The 16,856-nt window shown below is 38.6% G+C and overlaps 1 protein-coding gene across 1 annotated transcript in view; it reads left to right on the forward strand.

Moving 5' to 3' along the window:
* Positions 1 to 1,036: 1,036 nt before the first annotated feature.
* The window catches only part of LOC139734194 (active breakpoint cluster region-related protein-like), a 126,737-nt gene continuing 110,917 nt past the window's right edge, over positions 1,037 to 16,856 (forward strand). The window contains exon 1 of the mRNA XM_071644999.1: positions 1,037 to 1,994. Within this exon, the coding sequence (XP_071501100.1) occupies positions 1,133 to 1,994 (862 nt within the window). The 5' untranslated portion in view covers positions 1,037 to 1,132. The remainder of the gene's footprint in view (positions 1,995 to 16,856) is intronic.

A 16,856-nucleotide genomic window follows, 5' to 3' on the forward strand; every position in this document is an offset into this window, starting at 1 on the left:
TCTCTAGTTCTATTTTTGTTTTGGTGTATACGCGGTTGCTCCCAATCTCTATGCATGGTACATCTGAGTATTATTTATATGGCTCATCGAATAATGTCGTTCTATAATTTCTTTTAAACTATTTCTCAGCAATCCCATTCTTATGGGTTCTTCTTTTTTTCTTCTTCCTTGAGAGTAACCACAGTCAGCTTGTCTGTCACAATAAACTAGCAAGTCCATAAATAATAAGAATAATATAATATTATATACATGTATATATATATAAATTATTCGATTATGCAAAAGACCATGACAGAATCGGTTTTTGTCAATGCTTACAGCGGCACGTAAAGCGGAAAAATGTCACGATTATGTAAAATCAACCTTAATGGATTTACTGAAGTTGTTATTTGCTGTAGTTATTACACTGTACATGATTATATAATGACGTCACGCAATATTATTGGCTATACGGGGGTGGGGCATTGATATCGATATGGGGCGGGGTCACTGGACAGGTGGAGGCCAGGCTGAGCTCTAATCGAACCCTTTCGGTTCTGCACTCACAACGTAAACATTCTTGCGTATGAGTGTGAACCACAGTAAGAGTTCTGTGGTGTGAACCACCGTGTCATGCATGTGATGAATAAAGTTCATTGAAACTTTGTACGAAGCCAATGAGTGGTTTATTGTACACCGCATCCTGATTCTGTTAGCAGACGAGCAAGTGTATTGGTGCAATAGTAAACACCGCCACCTCTTGGAACCAGCGCCTCATCGTCACACTCCCAGCCAAGCTTTCCTACCAAATGCTGCAAGGTTGTTTTTGCTTTGCATACACACTCAGGCATAATACTGCATGCAGTATACACGCCTTCATTCACACACACGACGACACCAAAAGCCACCATCACGAAAATGCCAATCTTACCAGTGTACCGCCGATCCGACGTCGCGATTACATGCAGCGAAAAGGTATATTAGTAATCACCCACCATTCTATTGTATCGTATTGGATGAGACACTGTAGAGTTGGAGAGTTCCTAAGTACCAAGTATTAGAACAAAAAAGCGGCCTGTTAAGCTAGGTGGAAGTGACAGGACCATTTTTCGCAGGAATACGTAGCCGCCTCGCCACGGTGACGGTAGTAAAAATGACGATCAAGGAGGATTTTATGGAAGCATGGAGACGAAACTTCGGGGAGTTTCCACCGCCGGGTCTCATATTTCTGCTGGACACGACTGTCGCCGCGGCTCTCCCGTTCGCCAGCAAGCGTGCGCTCACCGACCTCCAGCTGCTAGAGGATGACCTCAAACTGACGCGAAGTCGCATCTTTAAATTGAGGAGTGAGATTAGACGAGAGAAGTTCTGCCAGACATGGATCCAGAAAGAAATCATTAGGATCCGACGGGCCAACGAGGGGCTAGAATCTCTCGGTTCTGACGATGCCCACAGCATCGACCTTGACAGTGAGGATGGACTGAAGTCGAGAGGGGAAGAAAGCGAAGAGGAAATATTGGAGGGGGATTCGGACAATGAGTGTGACGAGGAGCACGAACACGTCAACGCAGGCTTGGATGCAATTCCGGCTGTTCCCCCGAGGCCTGCGCCTAGTAGATCGATCAGGACCCCGATCCCAATAAATCATGGAGACGATGACAGCGATGACAGCGGAGACGATTACGAAAATGTGGCCTTCATACTGGGTTCCTATCAGCACAATTCCATAAGCCCAAGTTCTCTTGGTAATGAGACCGGGAGCCATGGATCTGACACCGATTACGCCAATGAAGGAGATGACGATGTGCTCGTTCGGGCCGGGTCGTTTGGCAGCAGCCTAGACGACCTGCACATAACAACGGAGAAAAAGCTGGCAATACTGAGCTGCAGGAGTAATTTCAAACCGGTCTCGCCCTCCATAGGGGACTGCGACAAGTTGAGTGAACAAGGCTATGAGAGCTCAAGTACGACAGATGATGTTGTAAACAGCACCACAGAGACCAGGCATGATGCAGGTATGTTCCACCTTGATACCAAGTAAATACTACTGGGTTACCGTGTATGTTAGTGCCATTTGTTACAGTCATTCCATGCAGTGCACCTCTAAACCAATTTAAAAGTGATGATGTTCATATAATACTTCTTCTTCTTCTTCTTCTTCCATTAAAGTACATCCCTCTTAGTAGAGTATAGTCGTACTGAGTGCAGTGAGGTGCGCAGTCACGGGAACACGTGCAGTGCATAATACAGTGTTAACACCCAAAAAATAAAAAATAAAAGAGGAGGGCAAAATAAAAGTGCAAGTAAAAACTTCTTTTGAAGTACCGTGGTATCCTTTCTTGCCTGCAACAGCGACCACCCCTAGGGTCCGAGACAAAACAGAACAAATCAAAGCAAAACAAAATGACACCAACTGAGTATTATTTCACAAAAGATGCCACATTCTTGGCATGAAACATAAAAAGGACTTCAATCTCAGGAATCACTATGTCTGAAGAGTCAAATCAAATCAGTCTTTCATCAAACTGAACAAAATTCATCTCAGTGAATAGCTCATTCTTCCTGAGCTGTGCTTTGAAACACTCCCTCTCCATATCCCATGCATATTGAGAGGAATATCCTGGTTGAAGACCTAGACTATTAATCTTGATCACCACCAAAATCTCATTTATCCCACCATGACCTTTTGGGATTATGCTGGAAATAAAGAGATGTTGGTAAAGAAAAAAAAAAACCACAAACATGAATATATATATATATGTGTGTGTGTGTGTGTGTGTGTGTGTGTGTGTGTGTGTATGTGTGTGTGTTTAAATATCTTATGTATACACACATTCTTTGTTGAGGGATAGATGTCAATAAATCTAATTTTTGTTCACATAAACTTAAATTTCATTTTCATTTTTCCTGCGGGGGGGGGGGGGGGGGGGGGGGGGGGGACAAGAAATAAGATGTGAAGATGGAGTATATGGAGTACATATATATTACTTCTCTCTCTCTCTCTCTCTCTCAGTTCAATGATGGGAACTGAGTAGCAGTATAGTAGAATAAAAAAAAAGAGGCAATGATCACCATAGGGTTAAATGTAAAGTGATGAGTAGCTTATGATTTACAATCCCTATCAACTGAGGATGTGAATCTGATATCTGTTCAAAGCGAAAGTTCAGAGCGGAGACGAAACCATTCCAAACTTGCCAAATCCAGGCCCTGTGTAAAGCTTCTCCAGCTTTTATAGAGCAAACAACCTTTTAACCATTGAATACTTTCTCTACTGTAGGGGCATAAAAAGCAAAAACAAATGTAAAATATCTCTATGGTTGGTTATGTGGACAATGCTTTGCCTTTTAGAATCACAAAAGTGTCTGGTTATTTTTCTAGTGAAACATTTCTGCTCCCCAGTAATATAGGAAAGAAGTAATAATGCATTGCAGTATTCTACATGTATGCACAGTAGGACCTATATGTAGATGATATTATGTCTTTTTTTTTGTCATGGTTGATTGTATGCCACAACCTCCAACTGCAGTGTGCAATAAGGATTTCTACATATATATAATACTGTGTGATCAACAGCAATTATCATGTCTTAATACAGTTGGATTATTTCTGTATTGACCATTTTGCTGGCATCATATCATTAGTGAGCTTTTCCTTTATAGAACATTTGTTTTTCTGTGCTTTTGATGGCACAAATCCTGGCTCCATACCATTTCCTCTTCCACTGGTTTCAAGGTCTTTTTCTATCAGTGAACTCTGCAATGAACATTTTAATACACAATACCCAAACACGATGATCAAACTGCAGGATATTATCCAGATGTCAAAAGAGATTTCTTTGTGACGTGATCACCGCAGCCACACGTACTACAGATCAGATCTCAGCGACCGTTTTGATAGCATAAGGTAACAGTCAAAGGTGTCCTTGCTGACATAAACACGGTCAAACCCAGTACACCATTGCACATGGAGGTACAGTATAGCGTGACGTGAGGTTGATACTGACTCGAGACTCTGGAAGAATTCTGAAAAACATGATGGTACTTTGTTGGCTGGTCATATAGTTGTGTGTTTACAAACTGAATATCGCCAGGGGTTTTTGTTTATAAATTATTTTTTACCCCTGTTGTTACCATCTAGAGCAGGCAGTGCCACCCTTGATTGTTTGGTGATGTTTTGTGGCCAATATGAGTCCCTATCAGTCTACAAAATGGTGCACGTGTACTCTGTAAGTCTTCCCCTGGGTAAGCAAAGCAAATGCTAGGGATATTTCTTGCCTTCACTGTCAGAAGAGGGGCTTGCTGCACAAATTGCTTGACTGCTGCAGAAACTTGCACTCCTGCAGTTTGTCAATTTGCAAAATTATTTTTGGGATGAAGCAAACATCTTTAATGGCCAGATCTTATTTCTCAAACAGTTACCAGGTTCCCCCTCCCTCTCCCCCCCCCCCCCCTATTTTTTTTTTTTTTGGGGGGGGGGGGGGGGGAGAGGGAATTGGTAAAAAATGGGACAACAAATGCACAAAAATCAAAAGATTACTTTGAGTGATGTTATGTAAAATGTGTGTGACATGGAGGCCAAAAAAACAACAACATATTTTGCTAGTCAGACATCATCCATACAACACACAAATGTTAGAAAGCAAAAGCATGCAGTCTTCTTTGTACAGACTTGTATGTTGTATCTATTTGAAAATTTACTAACTGCCAAAACGCAGGGCTAACAATCGGGGGAACAGTTGTCGCAGGGCACCGGGGCACAAGATTGTCTCAGCTTGGAGTTGGGCACGCGGAGCCCTTTGTGTTGAGTGATGAGGGTATCTCATATTTCATAAGCCACCACTGTTTGATGGCTGTGTTTGCTTACTCCAGACCTGGCTGGCTGGCTTCCTTACTCCCTCAGATCTCTGATGATCAGAGAGATGAGGGAAGGAGAGAGAGGGGGAGGGAGAGATGGAGAGGGAAAGAGATGCATCATGGGGGAGTGTGTGCTGTCCCACAGTGGAGGGAACCAGGGGAGATGTTGTTAAATATCGTGAATGGATGTTGATTTGCTCCATTTACAAAATGTGCATATTAAATATGAAGCCGGAGGCTTTTCTCTCCTCATCTGCCTCTCTTCATCCCCTCCTGCAATCCCCCCTCCCTTTTTGTGAGACCCAGTGGTAACATAAATCTGTGCCATCATACATTTTGTCTGGTCATTTGTGACCAGTGATGATAATCCACAAACTTTCCTCTGGTACCTGTACATGTATTCTGGGTTCAGTTTTCTAATGATCTACGTTTTTATCTATGGATAACTGCCAATCAGGTATCAGCCATTGCTACAAGTGATGCACAAAAAGATTGTATGTTCTATAAACCTACGTACAGTACTGTTTTTGGTTAGTCAAGTGAAAACAGGATGCAAGCTACTTTCCTCTGGTACGTATTCTGGGTTCAATTGTCAAATCATGTGTTTTTATCAGTGGATTCTGCCAGTCAGGTATCAGCCACTGTACTGCCCCAATCTGCAATGTTTTAAACAGTCCAGGCAATTCCAGCTGTAAGGGAAATCCTGGTGATAATTGGCACAGTCATACAATTCACCCAAATTCAACCAGACTGTGTGTAATCAGAGTGCCAATTACGTAGACGTAGATACCAGAGTGAGCAGTCATACGTAAATTTATTTTTTGGTAGTGATAGCAATAGGGATAGTAGTAGTGTAGATTTTTACTTTTTGTTGTCATGCAGTGACTGGAATGACTGAAAGTTCCTGGATGATGAATAATTATTAGGGCTTGATAAAGCAGTCAATATTACTCCCCCCCCCCCCCCCCCCCCCCCCGACTGAGTTTATTGTCAATAGATCGATGTCAATTTGCTTATAGAAATCTCCCAAGTTGAAAAATATGCAAAAGTTGGCTGTTTTCATTTAGTCATTCATTCATTCATTCATTCATTCATTCATTCATTCATTCATTTGTTTTGTTACATACTGTACTGTAATATTCACTCATTCATTCATTTATATAATAGATCATTCATATTCATTCATATCAATTCAGTCATTTTGGACATTAGTGAATTCATACATGAGTATTCATTTATTTAGAAATAAATTCCTACATTCATTCATTCATTCAGTTAGTGCAGGTCCATGTGATCTTGCCACTGAGCATTTTTTATTAGTTCAGGGTGCTAGAATTTAACCCACTTTGCCCACCTGCTCAGGGCAGTTAAAGATTCACTGCTTTGTCAAATCAGTGGTTTCTTGCTTGTTGAATGACTGTAAGGACACTTGCCAATACAATACATTGCAATGCCTGTGAGGGAAATGGGCAATAAATGTTATGATGTAACCCAGTTATCTTTCACAATTTACCCATGGAAGAACCTAATGCATACAATGAAGAATATAAACACACTATCACATTTAGTACGGTAATGGCAATCATATGACTAGAGACCTCTCAGGACCTCCAGCACAGAAAGCCATCGACATTGTGTATGAAGAAAGTCACCACTGGTACAAAGAGTAGTTGTAGAGTGAAATGAAAGTTTGTGTCTTAATGACTTTATATGTACATGATAGGCATGCATTAAAGGGATGATTAGAATTGGTTGAGGTGAGAATTCAGCCTTAAACTTTTTGAAAGATATTTAGAAACCACTTTCTGAAATGTAAAGAAGCGTACATTTGTACGATTCCAAGAGGAATTCAAAGTCTACTTGCTGAAAATCGGTTTTGAAATGACTGAGATATCCAAAAACAAAGTAAAACAAAGTGGTCGTAATAAAAGATGGGTCCTACCTTTCATTGGGATTGTTCTGTTTTGGATGTCTTGGCCATTTCAAAACCAACTTTCATCAAGTAAACTTTGAATTCCTCGTAGAATCATACAATGTTCTTTCATATTTCATAAGATGTTAGATTGTCATAAAAAAAAAATAATCATCAAAAAACATTGGAAACCTCAACTCCATCAAAACCAAAACTGTACCACCCCTTTTAAGCTTTCAAATGTATTTTTTAAGCAAGTTTCCTTAATTGGAGTTTTGTCAGTCACCTTATAGGCCTACAAATTGTTGTATATTAATACGGCATTGAAGAAGAAGGATTGAAAAACATAAAGTTGATTTGGAGAGTTTTTGCAAACACTTGTTTTCATTGGATTTTTTGTGAACAAGTGTGTAGGCCCTTAATGTTATTGTGAAGAGTAAATTGAATGGAAAGTTTAGTTTATGTGATGGAATCCAAGAAATCATATTGTGTAAAATTAGCAGTGTTTAGGGAGTTATTACATCCAGAGGTCTTCTGTACACCACACGAAAAAAAAAATGGTCTGTTGCTTCTACGAAAATGGGAAGCTGCCCCTGGTTTAGTGATGAGAACTGAGCAGCGTGTGGAGTTCCCCTGCCATGTGACTCACCCCATTATGTCTCCCGTGGTGAGGATGGCGTTGCTCCAACAGAGCTTAAGAGGACAAGAATATCCTCGCGTAAACACTCGAAGCTGCTTGCCCGTCGGTGCGAATAAATGAGTGTGTTGTCCCGAAGTTTTCGTTCAATTTCCGTTTGGTCGAGCACGCCTGGAGGAGGCGAGGAGGAAGTGTCGTAAGAGATGCCCGCAAGATGCTGCTGAACTCACAGAGATGAGAATAAGAAGTCCCCAGAAAGGTTGGCACATCGCCGACTGTCAGAGTGTCAAGGGGCAAGGGGACCATCGTAACAGAAGCTTTTGACATTTGATTTGGAGCACCAAGCCTACAAGAGCCAGCGATGATTCCTTCAAACAAAAAGGGAAACAGTCTTTCGAGTAGACCCATGGCAATAAAACAGATTTCACTGACTTAAATTTCAATGTTCTGCTGTGATACAAAAGTTGTTACTGACAGCTAGAACACTTGCCTGAGGCTTTACCTGACTAATGCAACAGAAGGATTGATAGGGCCATTTTACATGACTTGAATAAACAAGGTTTTGCCACATAAAGTATGTCCCACGTGGAGAAGAAGTATCAATAAATTTTAATACATTTGAATCCAACTTAAGGGGAAAGAAAGCTGTGAAAATTCATACCCCAATAAAGACAGAAAACAAATGAAATTTGCCAGCATTCATTGGAGTTCATTTATTTCAGGAAACATTCTCCCCCTCCCTACAAAAAACAAAAAACCCACAAACAAACACAAACTAACACACAACAACCCCAAAACAAAAACCAATTCTGATTTCTAACGAGGTGAAGCAAGACATCAGACTAGGAAGAATGGAAAGTGAAAAACTTCATGAACAATGGGGATAAAAAAAACTATACTACATGTACTTTGATGTTCGAAGTCACCAGTAATGTCAGATATTGCCATTTAAAGATAGTACTTTCGGTAATATTGCACATACAATGCAATAGATGAGGAATATTACCATGATTGCTATTTTTAGATCAAGCAACCATCTTCACAGAGTATCATCAGTTATGAAGATATGACATTATCTTTTCATTGTACCATGAGCTAGAATTCCACAGTAATGACCAATTACTGTAGCTCTTTAATCGTTATGCACAGAGAGTTTTGAACTTAAAGGATGTGTACAGTTCTGGTCGATGTGTAGATTTAGCTTTTAACATTTTGCGAGATATTCAGAAACCACTCTATGAGATGTCAAAGAGCATGCAGTTCTAAGGGGTATCAAAAGTTTATTCAATTAAAATCGGTTTTGAAATGGCTGAGATATCCAAAAACTTCATGAAACAAAGAGATCCTAATAAAGTTGTGGCATGTCACCTTTTATTATTAGCACTTTTTGGGATATCTCAGCCATTTGAAAACCAATTTTCATCAAATAAACGATGAATCTTTCTTAAAATTACATGCTCTTTCATATTTCATAACGGCTTTTCATTATCTCACTTAGGAATGTTCAAAACATGAATCCCTACCTCAACCAGTACTTTACAGTCCCTTTAAAAGTGGGAGTATTGAGAGAAAATGAAAAACATTTTATTGAGATAACAGAACGTGAAGATAATGATGGTGAAACCACTGATTCTATGGTGCACCTCATTAAAGGAAAAATATATTCACTGTAAATGATTCATTTGTTCTAAAATTGTATATTTATTACAATAGGTGGCATCAGATGGCATCATCTTTTTTCATGCAGCTTTTTTATCATTGCCTCATTGCCTGGTACACTCCAATTCAAGATGGCTGGCATCCCAATATACGGTCGGCCTGTTTAGATTGTTTGTAAAAGTTGACTTCTTGAGATCTCGCACTACAGTACGTTGTCACCCAGTGCACATCTCGCCTGTCTGTCCAATCTCAGAATTTATCAGCTAGTTGGACTTTCGAGTGGTGCCAATGATGAAATACAATATATGGCTCATGTGTCACTCCTGGTGAGAATGTCGGTCAAGAGAAAACTTGCCGTCATGTGACGTCATTGTCATGTTTTGTCTGTGACATCATCCTGCCCATGTAGAGCTCATCCTTCCGATTTTGATCACCTAGCTTTATATTGCTGCTACTATTTTTGGTCATCCATGTACAAATTGTATTCATTGTGAAACACATTGCAAAACTCTTTTGCCAGATCATATAGCTACATATTTTGACCTTCAGTGTTTTGGTGTTTGGCAGGGTTCAGAGGATACTGAATTTCTGGTACCAAATTCACACATTTAAAGGAATTTTTATACTATCTGCAAATCTTTGATACCCCTTGACTGTTTCTTTGTACATGTGTTTCACAGCTAAACCAGATAGTAGAAGAGGGTTAGGAACACAGAATCCCAGCACAAAAAAGTTGAATACTTGAGGAAAAATCATAATTCATATCAAGGTAAATCACATTCCTTATTTATCCTCAAAACGGCTTTTACTTTTATTTCTTGATTGGCAGTAATGCTTCTTTTATGTATAAGACAGCTGAATACATGAGGACACATTAAGATTATTTGACTAATTTGCCAAAGTTTTCATCATTCAAATTTTCAAGTTTATTCAAAGTTACTTTGAACATATTTGCTAAATTCTTATTCTGTGTATGATTTGCTGGTACACCTGCTTGGTATATACACAGAACTTCTTTTTGGAATTTCAAAGATGTTGACAAGTTTGTATCAAGTATGTGGGTTCATGCTAAATCATGAACATGTAAAAGAAATGTTGTACCTAAGTCTCCTGTCTGAGATCTAGTGTGTATCATTAATGCCCTTTCATCAACACACTTCCAGATACTGGCTCTACACATTTTGTAGAGTATTTCACTTTCCCTCCTCATTACAGATCACTGCAAAAATTCTTTATAGTTAAAATTGCACTTTCTTTGGTTTTCAGGATCTATGTACTCACTAACAAAGATGTTAAACATAACAATTTGATGGCAACTTGAGATTATGGACAACTCTGCCACATACAAACCATCATGGTGTTATGGGATGTTTAAAGTGTCTTGACTACAACCAGCCTGCCAAACATTTTCTGAAGTTTTTGCTCACTCAAATTTTATGCTGCTGTTTACGTGTTGATTTAAATTTCCGGAGATAAGGTTATATAAAGATAGTCATCATCATTGTTGTTTTTCACCTACGTAGTTCGATGATCAATACAATGTATGGTAAGGTCAACAGTGCATTGTGGCTCGTTTTTATGGGCGTACATGTCGGCCTACGTACCTATGGAACGTGCGAGACTGGACTTTGGGTCACACAGCATCCCCTTCCGATTGGTGTTACGTTCCCCCCATATCCTGTCCATTCCGGTCACGCAGAGTTTGTTTTCCCATGATTTTTCTTTTCTTTTGAGAAAATGAGTGAATCAACACTCAACAGTGCCCATTTTTTTTTTCTAAACCAGTGCTTGTCCTGCTACACTATTATAAATCCAGCAAATTGTTGATCTTGAGGAAAAAAGTTCCCAAAAGTTGTGAGTTTGAGTTTGTTACGTGATGTCATATATTTATAATTTAGAACTGCAATTAATGTCTTCATTTGGATTACATCACTGGCATTTTTACCATGGAAGCAAAAAAGAAACAAACAAATACTGTGACTCAAAGTTCTGCTGCATCATGCATATCGATACATTTGTAATGAAGTGGCTGAATTTTGTTGTGGTAAGTGGTTGAAAATGCGTGTTTCTACATATTTTAAAATGTTTTTGGGAAATAAAAAAATGAACAAAGAAATTGTACAGAAAGCATGATTCATGACAAACTAGCTAAAGATTGAATGTGCCAGAAATACCAGGCAGCTGTGTTTTCAAATCAATTGAAGTTTTTTTGTTTTCTGTTTTAACGTTGGAAGTAGTCAGATTGTCAATGGAACTTTGACTTTGGACCCTGAGAATGTACCAGAGGAAAAGTTGTTTTGATAGAAACCAGTTGAACTGTATGATCTAAACCGGACATACAATGTACATTGTAGCACATTGTAGCACTGAACAACACAACTTTTTGTTTCTCTTCTGCAGTGATATTACAATTGAAAGACAAGAGCTCTCGGTCTCAAATTTTCCAAGCTTTGTAAACTCTTTATGAAGATGAATAATAGCACAACTGCACTCAACTGTTCATTCAGAAGCAAAATTAATAACTGTGTGACAGAGCCATGGTCCTCTCTTGCTATGGTTCTACCGGATGTATTGGGGTGTTTTGTGTAGCACATTATGACTTTCAATACTGGTAGTAAAGTTTATGCTATTCCTTGCACCCATCACCATGTTAGATGGGACTGCTGTTTAGCAAAATTAGTGGCAGATATTTAAGACTTTACATGACAGAAAGACAGTGAGCAAGACACAGGTCTTTCCTCTGCTCTAGACCAGTCAAAAGTCTGGTTTCAGGCCTCTGGCATGCTATACAATGTATGTTCACTACATAATCTGTGCTCAGCTGTAAGTTTATCGCCCGATACTTTGCTGGTGAGTCAGCAGGCATTGGGATGACACCACTGACCCGCTCCCAGCAGGTAACCTGTATCTAGGAATGGGTGAACTCAATGCGAAAGGGGCTACGCCCTGGAGTTTGGGGGGGGGGGGGGGGGGGCATGATGATATCCCTTCCAGACTAAGAATTATATGAGTTGGATGCTCCTGGGTGTATCTGCTCAGTGCAAAGTCAGGGATAATTTGAGTGAAATATCATCGTCCTCTCATGAGATAATTTGCGATTGCTCACTAGTGATGTGATGGGAGGCTTTAAACTGTATAGTTGCAAAAACTTTCTTGTTGGAAACGCTGTATGGAAAATTCATGCATGCTGCCCATTTGCATTTAAGCTGTGCAAAACATGACCTTCTCTGGCTCCATCACCTCATTGTGTGTCTGAAATGGGTCTGGAAGATTTCATCACTTATAACAAGTAAGAGTTTGTCTCCATGGATCACTGAGAGGTCAGAGGTCACTTCATAACTAACAGATAAAGTCTGTCTGCAAGGGGTGTCAGTCTTCAAGCTCTACATTTTCATTGTTGTTCTTTTTTTTAAGGATTTGTGGATATCAATCATTAGTTTGATGTAGACCCACACCCAGGCTGTCCCATGGGGGCACTCATGCTGGTGTGGTAATGGTACAGGTACAACTATGTATGATCATTAAATCTTTCTATGGACATACATTGTGATAGAATTGCACCATGTCAGTGACATACTCGATGGGGAATAAGCAAAAATAAGCAAAAATTAACTAGTGGTGGCCTCATGATAATGCGTATATCTGCTCTACAGCTTTGAATCATTACTGGGACAAATTGAGACAGTGATGTTCTCAGTAATCTCATGTCTCTGTTAAAAGTAAAAGAGTGTGTCTATTTAAAAGGAAGTGATATTCTTGAAATTTTGCAAGCAGAGTGTTATTTTTATGATTACTCAGCAAATTATTCTGCAGTCTCAGTAATCATCACTTTTGAAGGAGATTTTTATGCGCTCTAAAAAAAGATATACAATGTAATATGGAACATTTTTCCTTTTTAGGTGATCCGAGTATCCTCTCGGATCACCTTCTGTATCTGTACTGAATCTTTCTTCTTTCTTTGTTTCTTTCTTTATTTCTCCTCAAAAGTTGTGCAGAGGTTAGCTCAGAAAGTGCTTTGCCTCCCAATGTCAAACTTATACCATATATGTATCATGTCGCACAGACGACAGCGCAAGTAAAATCATAGTGATCAGTCGACCGTGACGTCACTATGACGTCATTATATGAAAACACATTTTCATGCATATCTCATTAATGGAATAGAATATTTCAATGAAATTTACGTCACATATATTTCAAGTTATGCGAATTTTACTCATATTCTCAAAATTCATTTTATCTCAAAACGCGCGCGTATGCGCGCGTTGAAATATTTGTATGCTCAAATCGAGCTCAAAACTTTTTTGCACACGTTTCAGACCATTTGGAGCATTTTTTGAAAAATTGAAAAAATTGAATGGACGCGTACGCGCGCGCACATATTCGCACGCACAGCTCATATGAAACAGAAATTTTCAATTTTTTCACACGGATCGGATGTCCGAAATGTCAAGAAATATTAATACCAAGTTTCAAGTCGATCCGATTCAATATGACGTCATACGGGCCCGTCAAAGTTCAAATTCCGCGTGTGCGTCAATGGGGATACACAGTGCAACTATGCCAAAAAAACGCCAATTTTAAATCGGATTTAACTCGTCAGGATGGACGGTGACCCCCCATTTTCTTGACATATTCTGAAAGCTGATGAGTTGTACATGTCATTTCATGGGCTGGCTATGCTGACAAAATGATTAAAAGATATCAAATTTCTTAATAAAGTAAAAAAAGTAAATTTTCAAAATGACGTCATCAAATTTCAAGTTTGCTCGAGCGTATCTCACTTATCCTTTGCCAATTTTCACGTAAATTTCAATATGTTGTAGCTTATAAAATGCTCTTTCATTAATGTCATTGCACAATTTTGATTAGATGACGACATCACCTCGAAAAAATGGATTGAAGGTAACCTTGTCAAATTTGACCAGTTTACGTGTAATCTCTATGGGAGTGCAATTTTTATGGAAATGAAAATTGACATGACTATCTTTATCGAGCACTAGCTCACTTATGCTTCGGTGAATTTCTCTAAGATTTTAATATGTTGTAGCTGAGACGTGGGGCTATCGTAAGTGTGCCATTCGTTTTTTCATACGTTGTCGGGATCACGTGAAAAAAACTTGGTTGAAATTAAAGCTTATCTTCGATGTATTGTAATATTTCTTTCTTTTTACAACTTTATGTGCAATAACTCAAGAAAAACATACCCTATCACCACCATATTTTGCACATGTTTCGTTCATGTCACGAAAATTATTTCTTAAAATAACAACTACTTGATCAGAAGCCATCTTGGGTATGTAAATTAGGGTCAAAGGTCATAAATGTTTTATCCTGTATCTTGGTGAATACATATCCTATCTTTCCCATATTTTGCACACGCAAAGATCATGTTACAAGAATCATTTCACAAAATAACCACTCTTTGCTCAGATGCCATCTTGTCTGTGCAAAGTGGTGTCAAAAGGTCATGTGTACTTCTTTCTGTTTCTTCGTTATGACGTGTTATCTCTATGGGAGGGAATTTTTCTAGATGTGAAAATTGACATGATTGTCTTTATCGAGCACTAGTTCACTTACCCTTCCGTGAATTTTTCTCAGATTTTAATATGTTGTAACTGAGACTTTGCGCTATCGTTTCGTGCCCTTTGTTTTTTCATATGATGTCGGGATCATGTTACAATACTTGGTTGAAATTAAAGCTTATCTTCGATGTATTGAGCTATTTCTATGTTTCTGCAACTTTCTTTACAATAACTCGAGAAAAACAGCCCCTATCACCCCCATATTTTGCACATGTTTAGTTCATGTCACGTACATTATTTCATAAAATAACAACTACTTGATCGGACAACATCTTGGGTATGTAAATTAGGGTCAAAGGTCACAAATGTTTCATCCTGTATCTTGGTGAATAGATGTCTTATCTTTCCCATATTTTGCACACGCAAAGATCATGTTACAAGAATCATTTCACAAAATAACCACTTTTTGCTCAGATGCCATCTAGGTTGTGCAAAGTGGGGTCAAAGGTCATATGTACTTGTTGCTGTATCTTCGTTATAGTGTATACAGATTTGGTACCAAAGATGGCAGAATGACTCCCTTTTCTAAATGAGAATCCAAACATCACACGGCCAATGTCTCTGAACACAGATGAAACCTGCATGGCCATGCCTATTGCGATCAGGACTTGAATCATTGATTAAAAAAAAATCGGATCACCTTAATTTGTCAGTGATGACAAATTATAATCTCTAGTTTTTCTTTATTTCTCCCCAAAAGTTGTGCAGAGGTTAGCTCAGAAAGTGCTATGCCTATCATGTTCAATCTTATACCATGTATGCATCATGTCCCAAAGACGACAAATCTAATGTATCATTGTGATCAGTCGACCATGACGTCACTGTGACGTCATTATATGAAAACACATTCTCAATCATATCTCATTAATGGAATGGAATTTTTCAATGAAATTTACGTCACATATACTTGAAGTTATTCGCATTCTACTCATGTTCTCAAAATTTATATTTTTCATTAAAACGTGCGCGTACGCGCGCGTTGAAATATTTGTATGCTCAAATCGAGCTCAAATTTTTTTTGTACACGTTTCAGACCATTTGGAGCATTTTTTGAAAAATTGAAAAAATTGGACGGACGCGTACGCGCGCGCACATATACGCACGCACAGCTCAAATGCAAGAGAAATTTCCCGTTTTTTTTACACTTATCTGATGCCTAAAATGTCAAGGAATATTTCTACCAAGTTTCACGTCAATCCGACTCAATATGACGTCATACCGATCCGTCAAAGTTGAAATTCCGCGCGCGCGTCAATGGCGATATGCAGTGCAATAATGACAAAAAACCGCCAATTTTGAATCCGATTTTACTCGTCAGGATGGACGATGACCCCCCATTTTCTTTACATTTTCTGAAAGCCGATGAGTTGTACATATCATTTCAATGGTTGGCAATGCTGGCAAAATGATTAAAAGATGTCAAATTTCTTAATAAAGTAAAAAAAGTAAATTTTCAAAATGACGTCATCAAATTTCAAGTTTACTCGAGCGTATCTCACTTATCCTTTGCCAATTTTCACCTAAATTTCAATATGTTGTAGCTTATGAAATGCTCTTTCATAAATGTTATTACACAATTTTGATTAGATGACGACATCACCTCGAAAAAATGGATTGAATGTAACCTTGTCAAATTTGACCAGTTTCCGTGTTATCTCTATGGGAGTGCAATTTTTATGGAAATGAAAATTGACATTACTGTCTTTATCGAGCACTAGCTCACATTATGCTTTGGTGAATTTCTCTAAGATTTTAATATGTTGTAGCTGAGACGTAGGGCTATCGTAAGTGTGCCCTTTGATTTTTCATACGTTGTCGGGATCACGTGAAAAAACTTAGTTGAAATTAAAGCTTATCTTCGATTTATTGAAATATTTCTTTCTTTTTACAACTTTATGTGCAATAACTCAAGAAAAACATACCCTATCACCACCATATTTTGCACATGTTTAGTTCACGTCACGAACATTATTTCATAAAATAACAACTACTTGACCAGACGCCATCTTGGGTATGTAAATTAGGGTCAAAGGTCATAGATGTTTCATCCTGTATCTTGGTGTATACATGTCCTATCTTTCCAATATTTTGCACACGTAAAGACCATGTTACAGGAATCATTTCATAAAATAACCACTTTTTGCTCAGATGCCATCTTGTCTGTGCAAAGTGGGGTCAAAGGTCATATGTACTTTTTTTTTCGATCTTCGCTATGACGTGTTATCTCTACG

Source organism: Diadema antillarum, unplaced genomic scaffold, assembly GCF_040938485.1.
Source record: "Diadema antillarum isolate AM-2024a unplaced genomic scaffold, OU_Dant_1.0 seq00000512_RagTag, whole genome shotgun sequence".
Classification (NCBI taxonomy): Eukaryota; Metazoa; Echinodermata; class Echinoidea; order Diadematoida; family Diadematidae; genus Diadema; species Diadema antillarum.